The sequence below is a fragment of the Ambystoma mexicanum genome, chromosome 6q, assembly GCF_040938575.1.
Source record: "Ambystoma mexicanum isolate Mex_15411 chromosome 6q, UKY_AmexF1_1, whole genome shotgun sequence".
Classification (NCBI taxonomy): domain Eukaryota; kingdom Metazoa; phylum Chordata; class Amphibia; order Caudata; family Ambystomatidae; genus Ambystoma; species Ambystoma mexicanum.
This window is the reverse complement of record NC_090937.1, coordinates 341,471,905-341,488,495: the sequence shown is the minus strand read 5'-3', so window position 1 is coordinate 341,488,495 and position 16,591 is coordinate 341,471,905. Positions and strand designations below refer to the sequence as shown.

General features: G+C 45.8%; 1 protein-coding gene across 2 annotated transcripts in view; it reads left to right on the top strand.

Annotated features, from left to right (window-relative positions):
* Window positions 1–16,591, top strand: part of RAD23B (RAD23 homolog B, nucleotide excision repair protein) — a 452,986-nt gene that overhangs the window by 91,202 nt on the left and 345,193 nt on the right. For both annotated transcript variants that reach the window (XM_069630819.1, XM_069630820.1), the window contains exon 3: window positions 7,745–7,824. In XM_069630819.1, coding sequence (XP_069486920.1) covers window positions 7,745–7,824 — 80 coding nt within the window. The remainder of the gene's footprint in view (window positions 1–7,744; window positions 7,825–16,591) is intronic.

Here is a 16,591-nt window from a genome sequence, read left to right as displayed (position 1 = left end):
CAAGCTGGGAATCCTCGGTTACCCTTTGTTTGACTTTTCCAAAAACCAACATCGATGTATTTTGGATGCAATAGCCCTCCTTATGGGTGTTTTAGGCCCCAACGGGTAGTAAGCTTACTGCTTATAAAGAGAGTGATGCTCTCAAATCAACTGCAAACACAAAGAACAGGAGGAATTATGTAAAGGAGCACTTAGTTGACAGTCCCATTTCATGCTTAGCAAAATAAATCCAAAACATTCTAAACCTCTGCAGTGGCGCTCTCACCTGTGAATGTCTTGCAAACCACAGGGCAGTATAGGCCGGAAAACCAGCCTCCTGCCCGCATTTTGGAATGGCTGCTCATCATGTGACGTGTAGCAAGGCATAAATTAGTAAAAAAAAATTGATTAGCATTTTGCTAATTAAACATTCCTTGATTAGCAAACAAACTTATTTCTTTAGCATTTATGTACTAATATTTTTGTCACCAGAGTTTATTTGTACACAAGACTTAAAACGAATAACAATACAGAATTTGTGAGTACTGCTGAAGTGAGACATTAGTGAAATGAGTCTGTAAAATGTAAAGGTTCGCTCCATGAATGGAAGCACATAAATGAATATGATAAAAAGGCTGTGAAAACAAGTTTTTCAGTGCATGGCTCTGTGCAGATGGGTCCAGTCGGTGTTGCACATGGCAGTTTCCCGTATACTATATGATCCTCATGCTTGACTCATTTGCTCTGCAAGGAGAAGTTCAGATGTTTCCTTTTAACATTGACATTTTTGTTTTATGAAAGTCGTAGCCTGAGCGGTATGTTGTGTGGTGTTGTAGCAAGCCGAGCAATTGTCAACTTTGGACAAGATTGCCCTTGCCCGTCGAGATATGATTTTCAATATAGTATTAAACGCCACTTTTCGGGATTGGCAGGGCTGCTAATAACAAGCCTGGTAGGCCAAAGCATATCATTCCAGCCCTGTAATCCCATAAGTGATATTTATAAACTGTAGTACTCTGAGTCACCATCTGTGGTATTGATACTTTTTTTTTAATGGGCTTGGCACTTTCTTTTATATTTATTTATATTCGATTGTAATACCAAACAAAGTAACAACAATAAAAACATTGAGACAAAATAGCCTGAATAGTCATTACCAATATCCTGAACAAAATTGCATTAATTTCCTAAAGAATTAGAGTGACAAGATGCAACCTAGAAGCTCGCATGATTCAGCCATTAGAAACCCACTTGTCCTATAGGTTCCCAACTTTCTAGCAGCAAACCCGGGATCTAAATGCACGCTCCTGCATTAGCATAGTTATCCGTATCTCGTTCCCATTTGGACTGTGGGGGGTGGGTACGTGCTCCCCTAACATTGCACTATTGCGCTTTGCCAGGGCTAGTGCAGTAGAAGGGAGTAGTTTGTTGTAACGAGAGTGGTGAGAATCTCTGAAAATACCCTACAGAGACTACCAGTTCCTACCCAAATATTGACAAAAGATTGAAAACATTGCTCCAAAAGTTTTGGATTAACGTGCACTGCCAATCTATATGGTAAAAAGTGCCCTTGGAGACTCAACAGCGTAAACGATCCGGCGTCATGCCCTGCCTTCTTTTGAAGAGGAAATCATGTGCATAGTAAACCCTGTGAAGAATTTTCAATTGGTGTAACCTAAGGCAAGCTGGGATGGTTATCTCATGCAGGGACATCAAGGATACCTGCCAATCTTCCAGTTCCAGTGTACTCGCATCTTTTTCCTGATTCCGTTTAAGTTTTAAGAAGGAATAAGGCTGGAAGTTGAGGATAACCTGGTAGTGACGAGACAGCCCTCTTATTGTTGATGTTGGCCTCTATTGGGACTCTGCCAGGAGATCATGCCCATCCTGGAATTGCATGACCATAGCATGTTTGAACTGTGTATACAAGAAACAATCATGTTGATAGTGAAAACCGTTGTTGGAGCAGTTCAAAGGACAGTGTGTTTCCTTTAAATTACATTGTTCAGCAAACATACGTTTGAATGTCCATCTCCTATCGAAGCTCAGCTTTTGAATTTTGGAGAGATCTTTATTGCCCCATAAGAGGGAACTCAAAGTTACTACTCCTTGCCATACCAGAACCCCGGAGGCCGCTCTGGACTCTGCCACCTTTTAAGAGTGGAGATTATTTCTGTTGCACTCTCCATTAACCCCTTTGAATTTGTAGTGAACAGGGAAAAGAAGGGGGAGAAATCCCTGAGGGCAAGAAAGAATAGCAGGGTGAGATGTGCTTTTATTGAACAGGGTAATTTAAACAGCAAGCTGTGCTACACAACTGTCAGTTTAATTAGCAAATCTACAGAATTGCAAAGCAAATTGCTATGCGCCTGCGTATTTTGACTTGCAGAGCACATTTTGGAAACGACATGGAGCAGCTTGGGGATTAACGCGATGACGCCTTATTGCATAATAATATATGGACGCGATGTGCGGTTATGTATGTTGCAAGTGGCAAAGCAGATTCTGGCAATGCGTGGTAAATGATATTAGAATTGGGGCATATGATGTCAATACTTACAAATGCATCAACAGTGCATTTTTCACTAGATCGCCACAAACTACACATTGTGTGTACATAAATGGTGCCAAATGGGGTAGGCTGCTGGGATTACAGCACAGTGTCAATTGTGTATTTGAAAATTGTATGTTGAGGTGTTTACAAAATGGCGGCCAAACGGCTTTTTGAGTCTGAAGAGGCGAACAGCCTTTCATTGCCCCATACAAGGGGAGGAGAGTAGCTATGGGCACATAGTCGTTTGGCTTTTTTTTGTTGTTGCAGGAATCCTTTTTCTGCCTTCAAATACATTTCAAATGGGTCTGGATTTGATCTATTCAGCATCTTTCTTTAGAAGTGCAGGCTGAGGCAAATTGCAGTCTTTCCAAACGCTTGCTTTGCTAAGAATGGCTGTACAATAGCACATTTATGCCCCTTCGCTGGTACCAGATGACAAATCATCCACTTGACACTTAAAAAAAAAAAAAAGTGCTGCCGCCTGAAACTCATCCAGGTTTGTGTTTTGACAAGATAGTCAAGTGGTAGGGTATGAGGTAAAGCATTTCATTACGTTTTGAAGCAGGTTTAAAATATTGGGTTTAGCTGTGTTGTTGGAAAAGATTTGTTTTTAAAACTCAAACGGACATCAACAGGGTGGGTTAGTAATACTATCCCTAGTGTGACGTGTACTGTACCTATGGTACTTCGTGTGTCGAGGTCCCTCAGATTGGTGTTCTCCGCCATCAAAGTCTGTTGCAAATGCAGAGTTCTCTCCCAGGCTGATGCCTTTTTAATTAGTTGAAAGTTTACTTGGACAGCTTTCGATGAACAACCTCATCGACGACCAGGTGCGGCTTACACAGGCCTCTTAAGGCTATGGCCCTTACAGTAGGGAGAGGGGGGTGGGGGGTTCTTCATACTGACCTCTTTAGAGAATGCATTTTTCTCGCCAATCTGCCCTTGTAATAAATAAGGGACAAAACGCCCTTTAAATTTTGCCCTACCTGCCACCGAAAAATCCTGTGGAAGGACACGCACTGAGTGTGCAATTACTGTCTCTGAGGGATCATCCAGAGTTTATAAATCTTGTAAACCTTTTTGATCTAAAACTCTAAAGGATCGGCGCACCAAATGCTGGGCCGCTCACGCAATGCAGGCTGAGGCCTCCGTCGACGTGATGGAAGACTCGAGCGAGGTCAGTATCTGGGTCATGAGTGATGCCGAATGCGAGCAAGGTTCGTTGTAACTCCAATAAGCAGGCAAGTGGCTCTGTGATGTTCGACACCTGGTGGGCGGTGCACACATGCTCAAGAACATTAAACGCATACCCCATGGCCGACTTTCGAATGTACCGTTGTGTGTCGAAGCCCATGCAGTGTCCACGGAGAGCCTCAGGTTCTTTACTGTCCTCTGGGCCATCGCATATGCTTTTGCTTCATGACAGGCCTCTGAAACCGGACCCAAAGGTCAGTTTGGACACTGCACACAAAGACTCTCCATTCACCCGCCGAAGAACAGGCGGCGAAAGGCGTTTTGGCGTCTCGAAAGAAAACGCTGAAAATGCAGGAGTTCATCAAAAAATGTCAGTGCTTCCCTGCTTAAAGCAAGGTTAAGTCACATTTCGACGCCTTTATCCTCAAAGCAGACAGGTTGTAAATCTCCCTAAACCCCCCTCCCACCCCCCCCCCCCCCCCCCCCACCCCTCCGTAGACTCAACGGCTATACACCACAAAGACCAGACTCCCTCCAGGCCACCCCTATCATGTCAGGCTTCCCTCCTTCAGGTGATTATACTCCTGAACAATTTAATAAGATTTTAAGAAGAATGTTCAGATTTGTGGACTTTATGGACAGGCACCCATATCGACTAATATCCCTTTGAGATGCTGCAAAGCCAGGGGCCCCAACACACCAGCCCCCTGCCAAAAAAGCTCATCTTGAGCCAAAGCATTTCCCCTCTGCTTTTGGCACCCCCGCCTCGACCTACCAAGACGTCTCTCGGGACATGTACTATGGCGATCCCTCAGGGTCACAAGACCCAGGATCTCGAGGGGACCAGTCCAGACCAATTGTTTGACGACAATGTCTGGATTTACACAATCCAGTCGCCAGACCACCAGGACCAGCCGGTAGCAGATTCTCCCGTTGATCACCTACAATGCAATGAACTGCTACTAAAGGCTGCACAACACTTCAACATTGACAGTCAGGAAGCACATGTCAACAAAGACTGTGGAAGACATTCAGGGGGACAAAAGGTCTGCCACCCAGTTTATTCCGCTCTTGCAGTCTATACAAAGACTCATCTTGCCATCCCTACTGGCACCTAGTCTCTCAGGGGCGGTCAACCCTAGAATAGAAAAACTATTCTGACCGGTGCCCACTGACCCCCCTGTATATTAGGGGTCAGCTTAAACCTGATTCATCAGTGGTCACCACTACCAGAAAGAGAGCAGGCACTCCCCTGGCAGAGCTCCTGCCAGACAAGGAAAGCAAACACATCTATACTTTCGGGAGAAAGGTCGCCGCCAGATAATTGCACACAAAGCAATTTGCTTGCTCGAGATGATGGCCTCATGCATTCACTTTGTTCCACACGCGCAGGAATGGTTAGTAAAAACAATGGTCTTGGGCAAGCCGTCAGTGGGACAATCTAGTGGTTTTTTCACTAACCCTGGTACAGGCTCTTCGCTGGTGGTCCAGGGACAATCTGCTAAGAGGAAAACCCTTCCACGTTCATCCAGCACAGGCGATCCCAACTACACACACCTCCCTCACCGGATTGGGGGCGGGGGAGCCCCCTCACTTCCTTCACCACACAGCCCATGGACAGTGGACACCTGCGGCTGCCCAAAGACATATCCACTTCCTTGAACTCTTGGCAGTCCTTAAGGCTATCGGCAACATCTTACTGGTCAAACACAGCACCACCGCCATGTTCTACCTCACAATCAAGGAGCCACACACTCTGTCCAAGCTATCCCAAAAAAATGGAAGTGGGTACTCGAACGGAACAGGTTCCTAACCTCTCCACATGTTCCAGGGGGAATTCAGTTCCCTGGCAGACACTCTAAGCAGACCCTCCAACACCCCTCCTGAGCAAAATAGTGCACAAGATGCACCAGGAACAAGTAACTCTAACTCTAATCCTGGTTGCTCCTATGTGGGCGAGACAACCTTGGGTTCCACATCTGCTCAAACTGGCGATGTGCGACCCAATCAAGCTCCCGTGCCTGTACAACAGGCTAACACAACACAAGCGAGCATCTCTCCATTCGTGCCTTCAATCTATAAACTTTATATATATTGATAGCCTAAAAGAGGCACGGAAACCCAACACCAGACGCTGCTATTTCAATAAGTATAGGGGATTTGTGATATGGTGCACGTCGAAAATACTAAACCCAACAGAATGTTGCCCCAGATAACATTCTACACTGCATGCTTTACCTACTAGACTCTGCCTAGTATTCAACTCCATCAAGGTGCATCTGGCAGCCCTGTCAGGTTACACCACTTCACAGAACAAGGTGTCCTGGTGGAAAGTTCCTGTCATTAAGGCATTCATGGAAGGGGTAAAGAGGCTATACCACCCCCCCCCAATTTCCAACCCTCCCCCGACTTGGGATCTCAATGTTGTGCTTTCCAAGTTCATGGCTCCACCCTTTGAGCCTATGCACAAGGCCAGCCTAAAACATCTGACTTACAAGACTACATTCCTATTAGCCATCACCTCTATAAAACGAGTTGGTGAGATATTGGCTTTGTCCGTACAAGACCCTTTTTTCAAAATGCACAAGGACAAGGTTGTCCTCCGAACGCATCCCAGGTTCTCACCTAAGTTAATTTCAAAGTTCAATGTTACTCCATAGAACGTCCAACCTTCTTTCAAAATCCATCTAACTCGGAAAGAAGCCTCCATACACTTTATGTACTGAGGGCGGTCTTGTACTATGTGGAAAAACTAAACCTCTAAGGAAAACAGACCAACTTGTTGTTTCCATAGCACCTGGAAGAGAAGGCGATCACATATCAAAGAATGCCATCTCCAGATGGATAGTCCAGTGCATACAGCTCTGCTATTCTCTATCCAGGATAGTCTTACCTTTCACCCCCCAGGGCTACCTTTACCAGAGGTACAGGAGCTACCTTAGCTTTCATTGCAAACGTCCCTCTAGACGCCATTTGCAAAGCTGCTACATGGAATTCCATCCATACGTTCACACAGCATTATTGCATTGACACACTCTAAAGTAGATTCACAGGTGGGACGAACGGTTCTAAAACAACTTTGCCGCTGTACCTTCTCACATCCCACCGCCTTCTCTGGATATTATTGCTTGTTAATCTATGCAGAGCATGTGATCCAAGCAGATCCACAAGCTCCAGAAGAGATACATTACTCAACATAATCGTATTTCTGGTGCTTGTATCTGCTTAGATTCACATGCGCCCACCCTTCCTCCCCTTCTGGAGTAGAAGGTGCATTGATGTTTTCTGGTTTATCAGTTTCTGCTTTATCACATCTGTACTCGCGCTACACTTCATGCAACCTCATGTCGGAAACAATCTGAGGGACTTCGACGTGTGAAGCACCATGGGTACTGTACACGTCGCACTAGGGATAGTATTACTAACGCGCCCGGTCAACGTCAGTTTTCGAGTTTAGAAAACAAATCTTGTAATACTCTGACTACCACTAGATGTCTGACTATGCAGAGCATGTGAATCTAAGCAGATACAAGCACCTGAAATACGATTACAGTGAGTAATTAATATATATACAGTATTACTGGCACGCCCTGTCGACATCCCTTTTCCAGTTTCGAAAACTGTAATACTCCGCAGCTTCCACTAGATGGCGGGCTATGCACACCATGTGAATCCAAGCAAATACAAGCATCAGAAATACAATTACGGTGAGTAATGTATCCCATATATATGTGATATAATTTTCTTTCATTTGTGGATGCGTGTCTGTTCGAAATGTTCAGCACACTTGCCAACATGCTACAAATCTAACATTTGGAATGTCAGTAGGTTCCATGGTGTAGACAATGTACAAAGTATAAAATATAAATATACCTTTTTGTCTAGTTTTTTTTAAAGTAGGAATTACTGTGCAAAGCATGATACTCGTGCATAAAATGTTGCAACAATATAACATGTTGGGTCAGTTTTTCACAAAAGATGTTTAGTACTTTTAACATTTTCCTTTTGCATTTGTAGGTAAAATTCTAAATGATGACACTGCCCTCAAGGAATATAAAATTGACGACAAGAATTTTGTTGTGGTTATGGTAACAAAAGTAAGTTATGTTTTGATCTTTTCTGGCATTTTTATGTACATGCCTGCTGTTGCATTTCCATGCACTTTACCTATTGAGCTTTTACATGGATCTGTTTTTTCTTAATGCTTTTCAAGCAAACTTTCAGCATTGATTTACTCTTAAACTTGCTGTCTTGAGTCATTACCTGGCCTACCTATGGTGAGTCTGAATCTGAGATTAGTGTGACTGTTTAAGCAATCCCAAACATACATTTGGAAAAGCAAGCCTTTAAGAGGAACCTCAAACAAAAAACATTGTTGAAAGTCGCAAACCTTTTGTTTTCAGTAGGCAAATAAATGAGTATCCTTCTGTTTGTTCATTCACCTAATTGGCACGCCAACTAGAATCTAGCCCATCCATTTGCACTGTTTTTAAGAGCAATACTCTGCCATTGGCACTTAGAAATCAACGAAAGGGGTCCCCTAAAAGTACCATTTTTCACCCTTGAAAAACCAAGTCTTCACTTACACATAATTGATGTTTCTTCTACTAGTAAGTGGCGACTTATGTTCTGTTTTCTAGTAGGTTCCTAGCTCCGGTTATTGTCTGATTCAATTAGAAAAGGTGGGTGCAAGGAGTGCCAATAATTGCAAGACTTTGCAGCCAATAAGTGAAACTTTTATTGACCCAGACACTGCAGTACCATAGTCTGATAATTTAGCATCATTATACTGGATTGGCTGACATGCTTTCTAAATATTGGGCTTTCGAACAAATTCTTCACAAAGCATCATGCCAGCAATAAAAGACCAGTTAAAAACTGGCAGCCCCCTTCCATGCAGATAATCTCCCAGAACCATTCTGTGAGGGAATGGCTGAAGAAGCAACTTCGTCCTAAGTTAGCCGTCTCTGCTAGGCCCTCTGTAGAAGGAGTCGATATTATGAAGCATCTCTGCTTACCCAAAGGTGGCAGACTATTTGGGCATGTGGAAGATCCTCCTTTTGCGGATGTTGACACTCCATCTTGGGGGAGCCTGACTTGCAGTGGTTGGTCGAGGTGCTGAAGTCGTCTGCATGTGGTGACATGGGTCTGCCATGTGGAATGCTGCCGTGAGAACGGCAACGCACGTTTGGTAATGGAGAGGCTATGTCCTCTTGGGGCTTGTCCTGTGAATGAACTTGAGGGTTTCATTGACCTTTTCAGGTCCTAAAATTAGTTTCTTGTTTATAACCTACAGTAGCTTGAGAGTATCAATATGCTGATCAGGTAGTGGAATGCTTGTTCAGCATCTCAGGGAGCCCCCTGTAGGATCAGGAAGCAAGTGTTCACTTGGGATACTTGGTAGCGCAGAGAAAGGGATTGGAAATGTGGAGCAGAGGGGCATCCGAGGGAAGGGCCTGGCATGTGGGTGTTCCCATGCATGTGTCTTCTGCTTTTTCTTTTTTAATAAATCTCCTAGTCGGGTTGCTTTGATCCATTCCCATCAGCTCCTGCTCATCAAACCTTAATCTTGAACCCTGAATTTTGACAAAATGAAACTTGCACGCATACTTTGGTAGTATGTTCTCTAAAGTGTTCTTGTGAGGTAGGGGATTCTTGTGTATCTTGAATACCATTACAATGATAAAGCGGTGTATAAGTGTGCCAAGAAATAGAAATCTTTAACTCTTCATTCATGTGCCAGTTTATATAACATAATGTGACCCAATAGAAATCTATGGTACTTTAGACTATTTTAAAACACTAATGTCGGGAGACCTTTGATGATAAAGTTAAAACCATTCAAAAGGCTTTTTTTTGTTCTTTTCCCAGCACACTCACTCAGTGGAATTAAGGAAGTATCTATTTTCCAGTGAAGTCCTTTTTATATTTTTTTTCTTATCCAGTGATTTTCCTGTAGCGATCTGAGATCTAAATCGCTGCGATCTAAATCTGTACTGTGTGCACAAGTTGCAACCAGGTTTGCCCCAACTCTTTCAATGGTAGAGACTGAGCAATCTGACTTTTCTTTTGGGCAGGTAGTAGGATGACAAAACGCATGTATTCTCATCAAGCACACAACAAAGGATCTTTGTAGTCAGTATGCCCCACCAGAGCATGCTGACTCAGTCTGTTGTGACCTGCCCTCCAGGTTAAGGGCTGAAGCGAAACTCGGGAGGGGGATTATCACCATTAGCACCCCCAAAGATCATACATGGGTGCCAAGACTCTTTGCCAAGGGCAAATCGAATGTTTCTCAGCAGTCCACTGCACAGTTGGGGCTTTGGAAAAGTCGGTTTTCGGTGTTGATGATTGTGAAATAATCAACACCGAAGACCGAGCTCACCAGATCCCAGTGGTGGTGTGGATTGCTGAGGTAAGAATATTTTTTTCCTTATTTACTACAGAGCCTGTTGCACCAACGGCCGATTAATGCAGATAACGAAGGGGAGGGGCATGGGTGCTCTGAACCCGGGCTACTCATAACGTGGGTACGTTTCTGCAAATACAACCTGTTTTCCGAGCAATTGGATTGCCTTGGCGCCCACTCCAAGCTGTATGCTCTTTGTAAATATTGTCTGGTAATCATGAACACTGGTAACTTTCAAGTTGCAAGCCAACTACTAGCTACTAGCCAGCCATAAAGTCACTCACCTTCTCATTTCTACACATGCACACAGCACAACATTTCTGACTCCTAGGAGGGGAATTTTCACTTGCCAATGGCTAGTGCAGATTTTGAGCCCTGATGAACATATTGGGTACTTCAGGTTCAGTTGCAATGTAAAATGAAAACCAACCGAATGACGCACACAATGCCATAATTTCTTTAAGAGTGAGTTGGTGATTAATTTATTTGGACATGAAATAACAGGCAAGAATTGTATAGTAGCGCTTGTACACCAGGGGGAACTAAAAAAGGCAGTTTACACGCAAGTCAGTCAATGGTATGTTTAAGGAGTTTTAAAAGTTAGACAGGTTGTCTGTTTCCCGCTGGTCAAACACAATAGTACTGCAGGTTCTAGTAATTGGGCAATCAGTTTTTGTATAGGTCACTGGAGTGAAGTGAGCAGCAACCATCCAGCTTGGACCCCATCAAACCACAGGAAGCAGGTCCAGGTTCAAAGACCAGAGGCCTTTTGGATGGCTGCAGATGGCTGCAGAGTGGATTACCAGTCCATTGAAGAATTTAATTGCTGTCAGGGGGGGGTCACTGAAAATGGACTGCACATACCGCCCAGACACACACCGGGAGAAGACTAGCAACAGGATGCGTTTCAGAAGATGGCCCAGGTGAAGGATTGCTGTGTAGAAGGCCCAGGGTAGTGCAGGTGCATAAATCAACTTGGTTGGATTTGGTCTGACAAGTGGGTGATCCAGGACCCCCTGGTTCAGATTGGGTTCTTAACCACCTTACATAGATTAAAAGGGTCGTAGGGTGGAACACCTCAAAATGGCCCGCAAATTGAAAGGAACGCCAAGAGCAGGAAGCACAACAGGGACCTTAAACAGCAGGTCCAAGGGTGGTTCGATCCGCTGGAAGATTCAGCAGAAGGCAACATAAACAGGCTTTCGACAATAAACACCTGCACGAGTGTAAAGCTTTCTTTTGAACATTAGAGCAGAAGATTTGATGGAGTAGCAGGAAGCAAGCCACTTTAGTTCAACACTAGGGCAAGGCGTCAGAAGGGCATATAAGGTTGTGGCATGAGAACAGTACTGGAGGCTGTCTGGAAGATTAGGGAGAGGCTTATTGTCAAGATTCCCTAGCGCTGGAGAGTCAGGTTAAAGAGAATAACCTGGAGCAAGACCAGTATGGTTGCAGCAGAAAGTGCCCAATGACCTCAGAGGTCCAGCTTCTTCCTGGCAAGTTAAGCAATTACACATATACACTGACTCTGTGTTACTCCCCACCCACACCAGCTGCCCCAAACACCAGATTCCTCTCCCCTGCAAACCTTCCGAGCTTTAACAGTTTTGGCTCCTGCCCTTTTTGGGTTGGCCAACCAAACTCCACACACTAAAGCACACCCACAGTGATGTGGATGGAGGGTGACACTCATCCTACACTGCATCAAAGGGTACCTTGGTAGGCTGTGCCCTGGTCTAAATCGGTGCAACGACTATCTTTACCATTCTACATGGACAACGCAGACCAACCGCAAAAGAAAATGGCCCGAGAGTAGATTTAAAAAAATGATCTTTTAGCCCATCGGTCATCCTAAATGTGCATTTGCTTACCAATGCAGTAAAAAGACAACATGGTGCAACTGAAATGTGAAGTGTATACCAACCTAGTTCCCAACACTTTCTCAGTGAGGAAACCCACCCATGGAAAAAATGGAATGCCCCTGCTGGTAGCTGTCTGCGTGAGTGCACCAAAAAGGAGTTGCAATAGCAGGGGGGGGTGCTGCTCCCTCTGACAGCAAAATGATTGCACAAACCGAGAAAGCAGCAAGACTTTTAGTAGACTAAGTTTCAAAAGGAGTGGGTGAGGTTTTGAAGTGAGCATACTCTGCTGAAATCTAGCTCCACTATAACACAGTTGTGAATATATTATAAATGAGGACTGAGGCATTGTTGAAGACTGATTGTTGGTTAACTTTGTTTAGTGTACAATGTGTACCCCATACAAGCCGTTGGTTAATGATATTTGACTCTAGGGCTGTAAAATTGTGTGATGTGTATGTATTTTATTTTTTTTAAAACTTTTTGACTTGACAGCACAACAAAGAAATAGAGGGAGCCATATGGCACCAGCGCTGAGAGCAAGCAATGCGAATGAGTAAAATGTAGCAGATAGATAAAAGGCAATATACATAGTATTGATACATACACCATAACAGATTACTTCCCCAGGTGGTTCCCCTTAGATAGTGGAGGGAGAAGTCGACGGTGAGGCCATGGCAGAGATATAGTCTTGGAATCTCGACCAGATGTCCCTCGGCCTGGAGTGTGGACACTGCATCGCACTCCAGGACTGCTCCGTGTCGTGAGCCCATGTGACCGATCTGAGCCATTGTGTATAGGTAGGGGCTCTAGGGTGGAGCCAACAGAGTAATATACAGCAAACTGCCAGTAGCATGCAAAGACCTGCCAGTTTCTTTGAATCACGGGGTAACTGCGGGAAGTCGTGGAATAAGCAGTGCAGTGCAGTGGGGTAGGGGTGATTGGGTGTTTCAGAATATCAGACAGTGTAGAGCAAATTTTCAACCAAAATTGGGACAGGTGGGGACAGAACAACATGTGTATATAGGAGGCTTGATCTGCGCCGCACCTAGGACAGGAGGGGGAGTTGGCGTTAAACATACGGTGGAGTCTCATAGGTGTATGATGATACCTGTGTAAGATTTTAAACTGGATGAGTTTAAATTTAGTATTGTAGGAAACCTCGTGGGTACGAGCGCACATCCGAGACCACCTCTCGTCTGTGATCTCAGAACCAATGTCCTCCTCCCATCTGCGTCTCAGCTCAGTGAAGTGGGGGGCCGCTCTAGTCTGTAGTAAGGAGTAGAGCCTCAACACCTTGCCTCTGAAGGAGGTTCATCAGTGGGCAATGCCGGAAAGTCTGACTATCTGGACTTGAGATGTGCGCGGAGTGAAGAGTACTGTAGCCACACCGAGGGTCGGCGCCTGAGTGAGGGAGGAAGGTCAGACCATTCTATAAAGTTTCCCTGTGCAAAGGCATCGCGCAGCGGCAGGAAGCCAGCAGCAGCCCAGTGAGTGACCACCGAAAGTGGAATGTGTGGAACATCGGGAAGGAAGTTCCACAGTGGCAAATCCCAGTGGAACGGGTGGGGTGTGTCGACCATGGACCAGAATTTGGTAAGAGCCAAGGACGTCCTGGCTACAGGATTCGCAGAGTTTAAGCCAGGGGAGATTGGTTGGAGGACCAGGGATCTGATCACTCGGTCACACAGCTTCTCGATGCGAACATGTGGGGGGGGGGGATCAATGGTATTGAACCAGTATGCAGCAAACTGTGTTTGGGCCACCACCCAGTATCTGATAAAATAGGGTGCGCCAAAACCGCCCAATGCCCTAGGAGCGGTTAGTGTGGATAATTTGAGGCGGACGGCGAGTGCCAAAGGAATGTGTTACATATGCTGCGCAGTGTTTGGAAAAAGGTATCCCCGGGCCACAGAGGCAGATTGGTAAATCGGTACAGTAATTGAGGTAATACAATCATTTTGAGTATTCTAATTCTGCCTGCTCGCGAGAGGGGAAGTTTAGTCCAGCTGGAGGTTTTAGTCTCCAGGTTAGTTAAGTTTGGTAGTTGTCGTCACGCAGCTGTGACGTGTGCCGAGAGACCACCACCCCTGGGTAGGTGAAGCTCGAAGGTGACCAGTTGAACCCATGTAGATCCGGGGGGGTGGTTGTGTCAAATCTGTGAGTGGAAATAATGTAGACTTGGAGCAATTAACCTTCAGACCGGATATGTCACCAAATCGAGCCACATCTGTCAGTATAGGTGAAAGATTGATTTCAGGGGATCGAACATACAGCAGGGTATCGTCAGCGTAGAGAGAGACTATATCAGTCTGGCCTGACGTGCGCAACCCCCTGTGCGAGTGTGATTGCCGAATCATGTCAGTGAAGGGCTCCATGGCTATAGCAAAAATGAGTGGGGAGAAAGGGCATCCCTGGCGTGTACCTCTAAATATCTGAAAGGGGGGAAGAGCACCTGTCTTCCGTGCGGACCTTGGCTGATGGGGCGGTGTAAAGGAGCTTTATCCAGGTGCGGAAGTTGGGGACGAATTTGCACTTCTCAAGAACACACCACAGGTATTTCCAGGAAACTGAATCAAATGCCTTTTGCATGTCCAATGTAGCTGCCACTGCTTGTGTGGCCGGGGTCGATTCTGCTGATTACATTGAAGAGTCTCCTTAAATTTAGGGAGGTGGACCTACCAGGGACGAAGCCGGCCTGGTCTGGATGAATAATGTGGGACATGTATGGGGCTAAGCGGTTGGCAAGTAGTTTGGCAAATATTTTAATATCACTATTAATCAGCGAGAGGGGTCGGTATGAGCTACACTGCGTGGGGGGTCTTACCAGGTTTAAGGAGCACTGTAATCAATGCCTCCCGGAGGGACGGTGGAAGTATGCCCCTGTTGCACGATTCTTCCCACAGGGTCAGTAGGTGCGGCGCTAGTTGGGCCTTGTATAGTTTGTAGAAGTCCATCGGGAGCCCATCTGGGCCAGGGGCCTTCCCCGATCCAATGACTCAATGGCCTCCATAATTTCCTCTAGGGTGAAGGGCCTCTCGAGGGAGGTGCTAGCGTCAGTTGACAGGACTGACAAAGGGAGGTTCTCTAAATAGGAATCGATTTCAGAAATCTGGGAACTATCAACCTCCGAGTACAGGCAGGTGTAGAACCCGAGGAACTCAGAATTGATGTCTTGGGGGGGGGGGGGGGGGGTGGGGTGGTGGGGCAGGTGGCGAGTGTGCCATCCGGTCTAGCAATGGCCAGTATGTTGGGGGCACTGAATTCACGACGTAGCAGCCTAGCTAGCATTCTGCCGGGGCGCTCGCCCTCGCCGTATTTCCTCACCGATCGGGGGGAGTCCAGGAACTTAACCTTGTGCTCGGCAAGGCCACGGAACCGGTCCAGTTCAGAACCCAGCATTGCTAAAGTAGCCGGGGAATGATCCACAGCGTATTGGGATTCATAGACGGATAAGGCTGATTCGCTGGTAGCGATGTCGGCACGGATGCCCTTCAGGATGCCACTGCTCTTGGAGATAGCAACCCCTCTCGTGTGTGCTTTGAAGGCTTCCCAGAGCACAGCTTGTGTTGAAACAGAGTTTGTGTTAATCTCAAAATATTCCTCAAAGGAGGATTTAAGCTCGGAGGCAAAAACCTGGCCAAGAACTGCGTGAGGACTCATCCTGCACTGTCTTGTTTTGTTGGGGTCTAATCCCCAGTTTAAGGAGATAAGTACCGGTGAGTGGTCCGACAGCGTCCTGGGGAGAATGGCCAAGTGAGTTACGCATCTAATCAGTATGTCTGTGACAAGCCATCTATCTATTCTAGAGTGGGAATCATGGACTGAGGAGTAAAAGGAGTAAGTACGGTCCTCAGGATACATCAGGCGCCAACCGTCGTCCAGTGCCAGGCGTGGGAGCGAGGTCAGGATAGAATATGCTGCCTTAGACAGTTGGCGAGGACGAGAACCTGATCTATCCAGGTTGACATCTAGTATCGTATTGAAGTCCCCGCCCCACAAAATAGGAATCAGGGGGTAGCTCTCGAGTAGAGTGACCAGGTGAAGATAGAAGTCAGGGTCGTCGACGTTGGGACCATATATGTTCAGGATGACGCTCCTGATGCTGTAATCTACCAGTGATGAGCACAAACTTACCAAGTGGATCTATGTGGGAGTGGTGACACGTAAATTTCAAACTTCTATGTATTAGGGTAAGGGTGCCTCGGCTCTGAGTGGAATAATTAGTGTAATACCTCTGGGGGCCCCATTGCTTGGCAAATTGTTCACATTGCTCCGAGCGAGCGTGGGTTTCCTGCAAACATAGGATCTTTACTCCGTGGCGTTCAGCGTGGAGCTGAATCTGTCGCATCTTTTTATAATTGCCTAATCCCCTGACGTTCCAGCTCATAAAGGTCAGAGTAGTGTCAGCCATATTTGAGGGGGTGATGGTAGAATAAGTAAAGGTGGATTTCAGTGAAACGAACAGCGTGTACCCTAGGTGTTTGCGGTCGCCTGACTACATATATGAATTGATTGGGCGCAGTGCTTGTGGCGCCTCTGTAGGCTGTCAAGACATTTTTAAACCATAATGTTCCCTTCCAAATCCCCACCCAC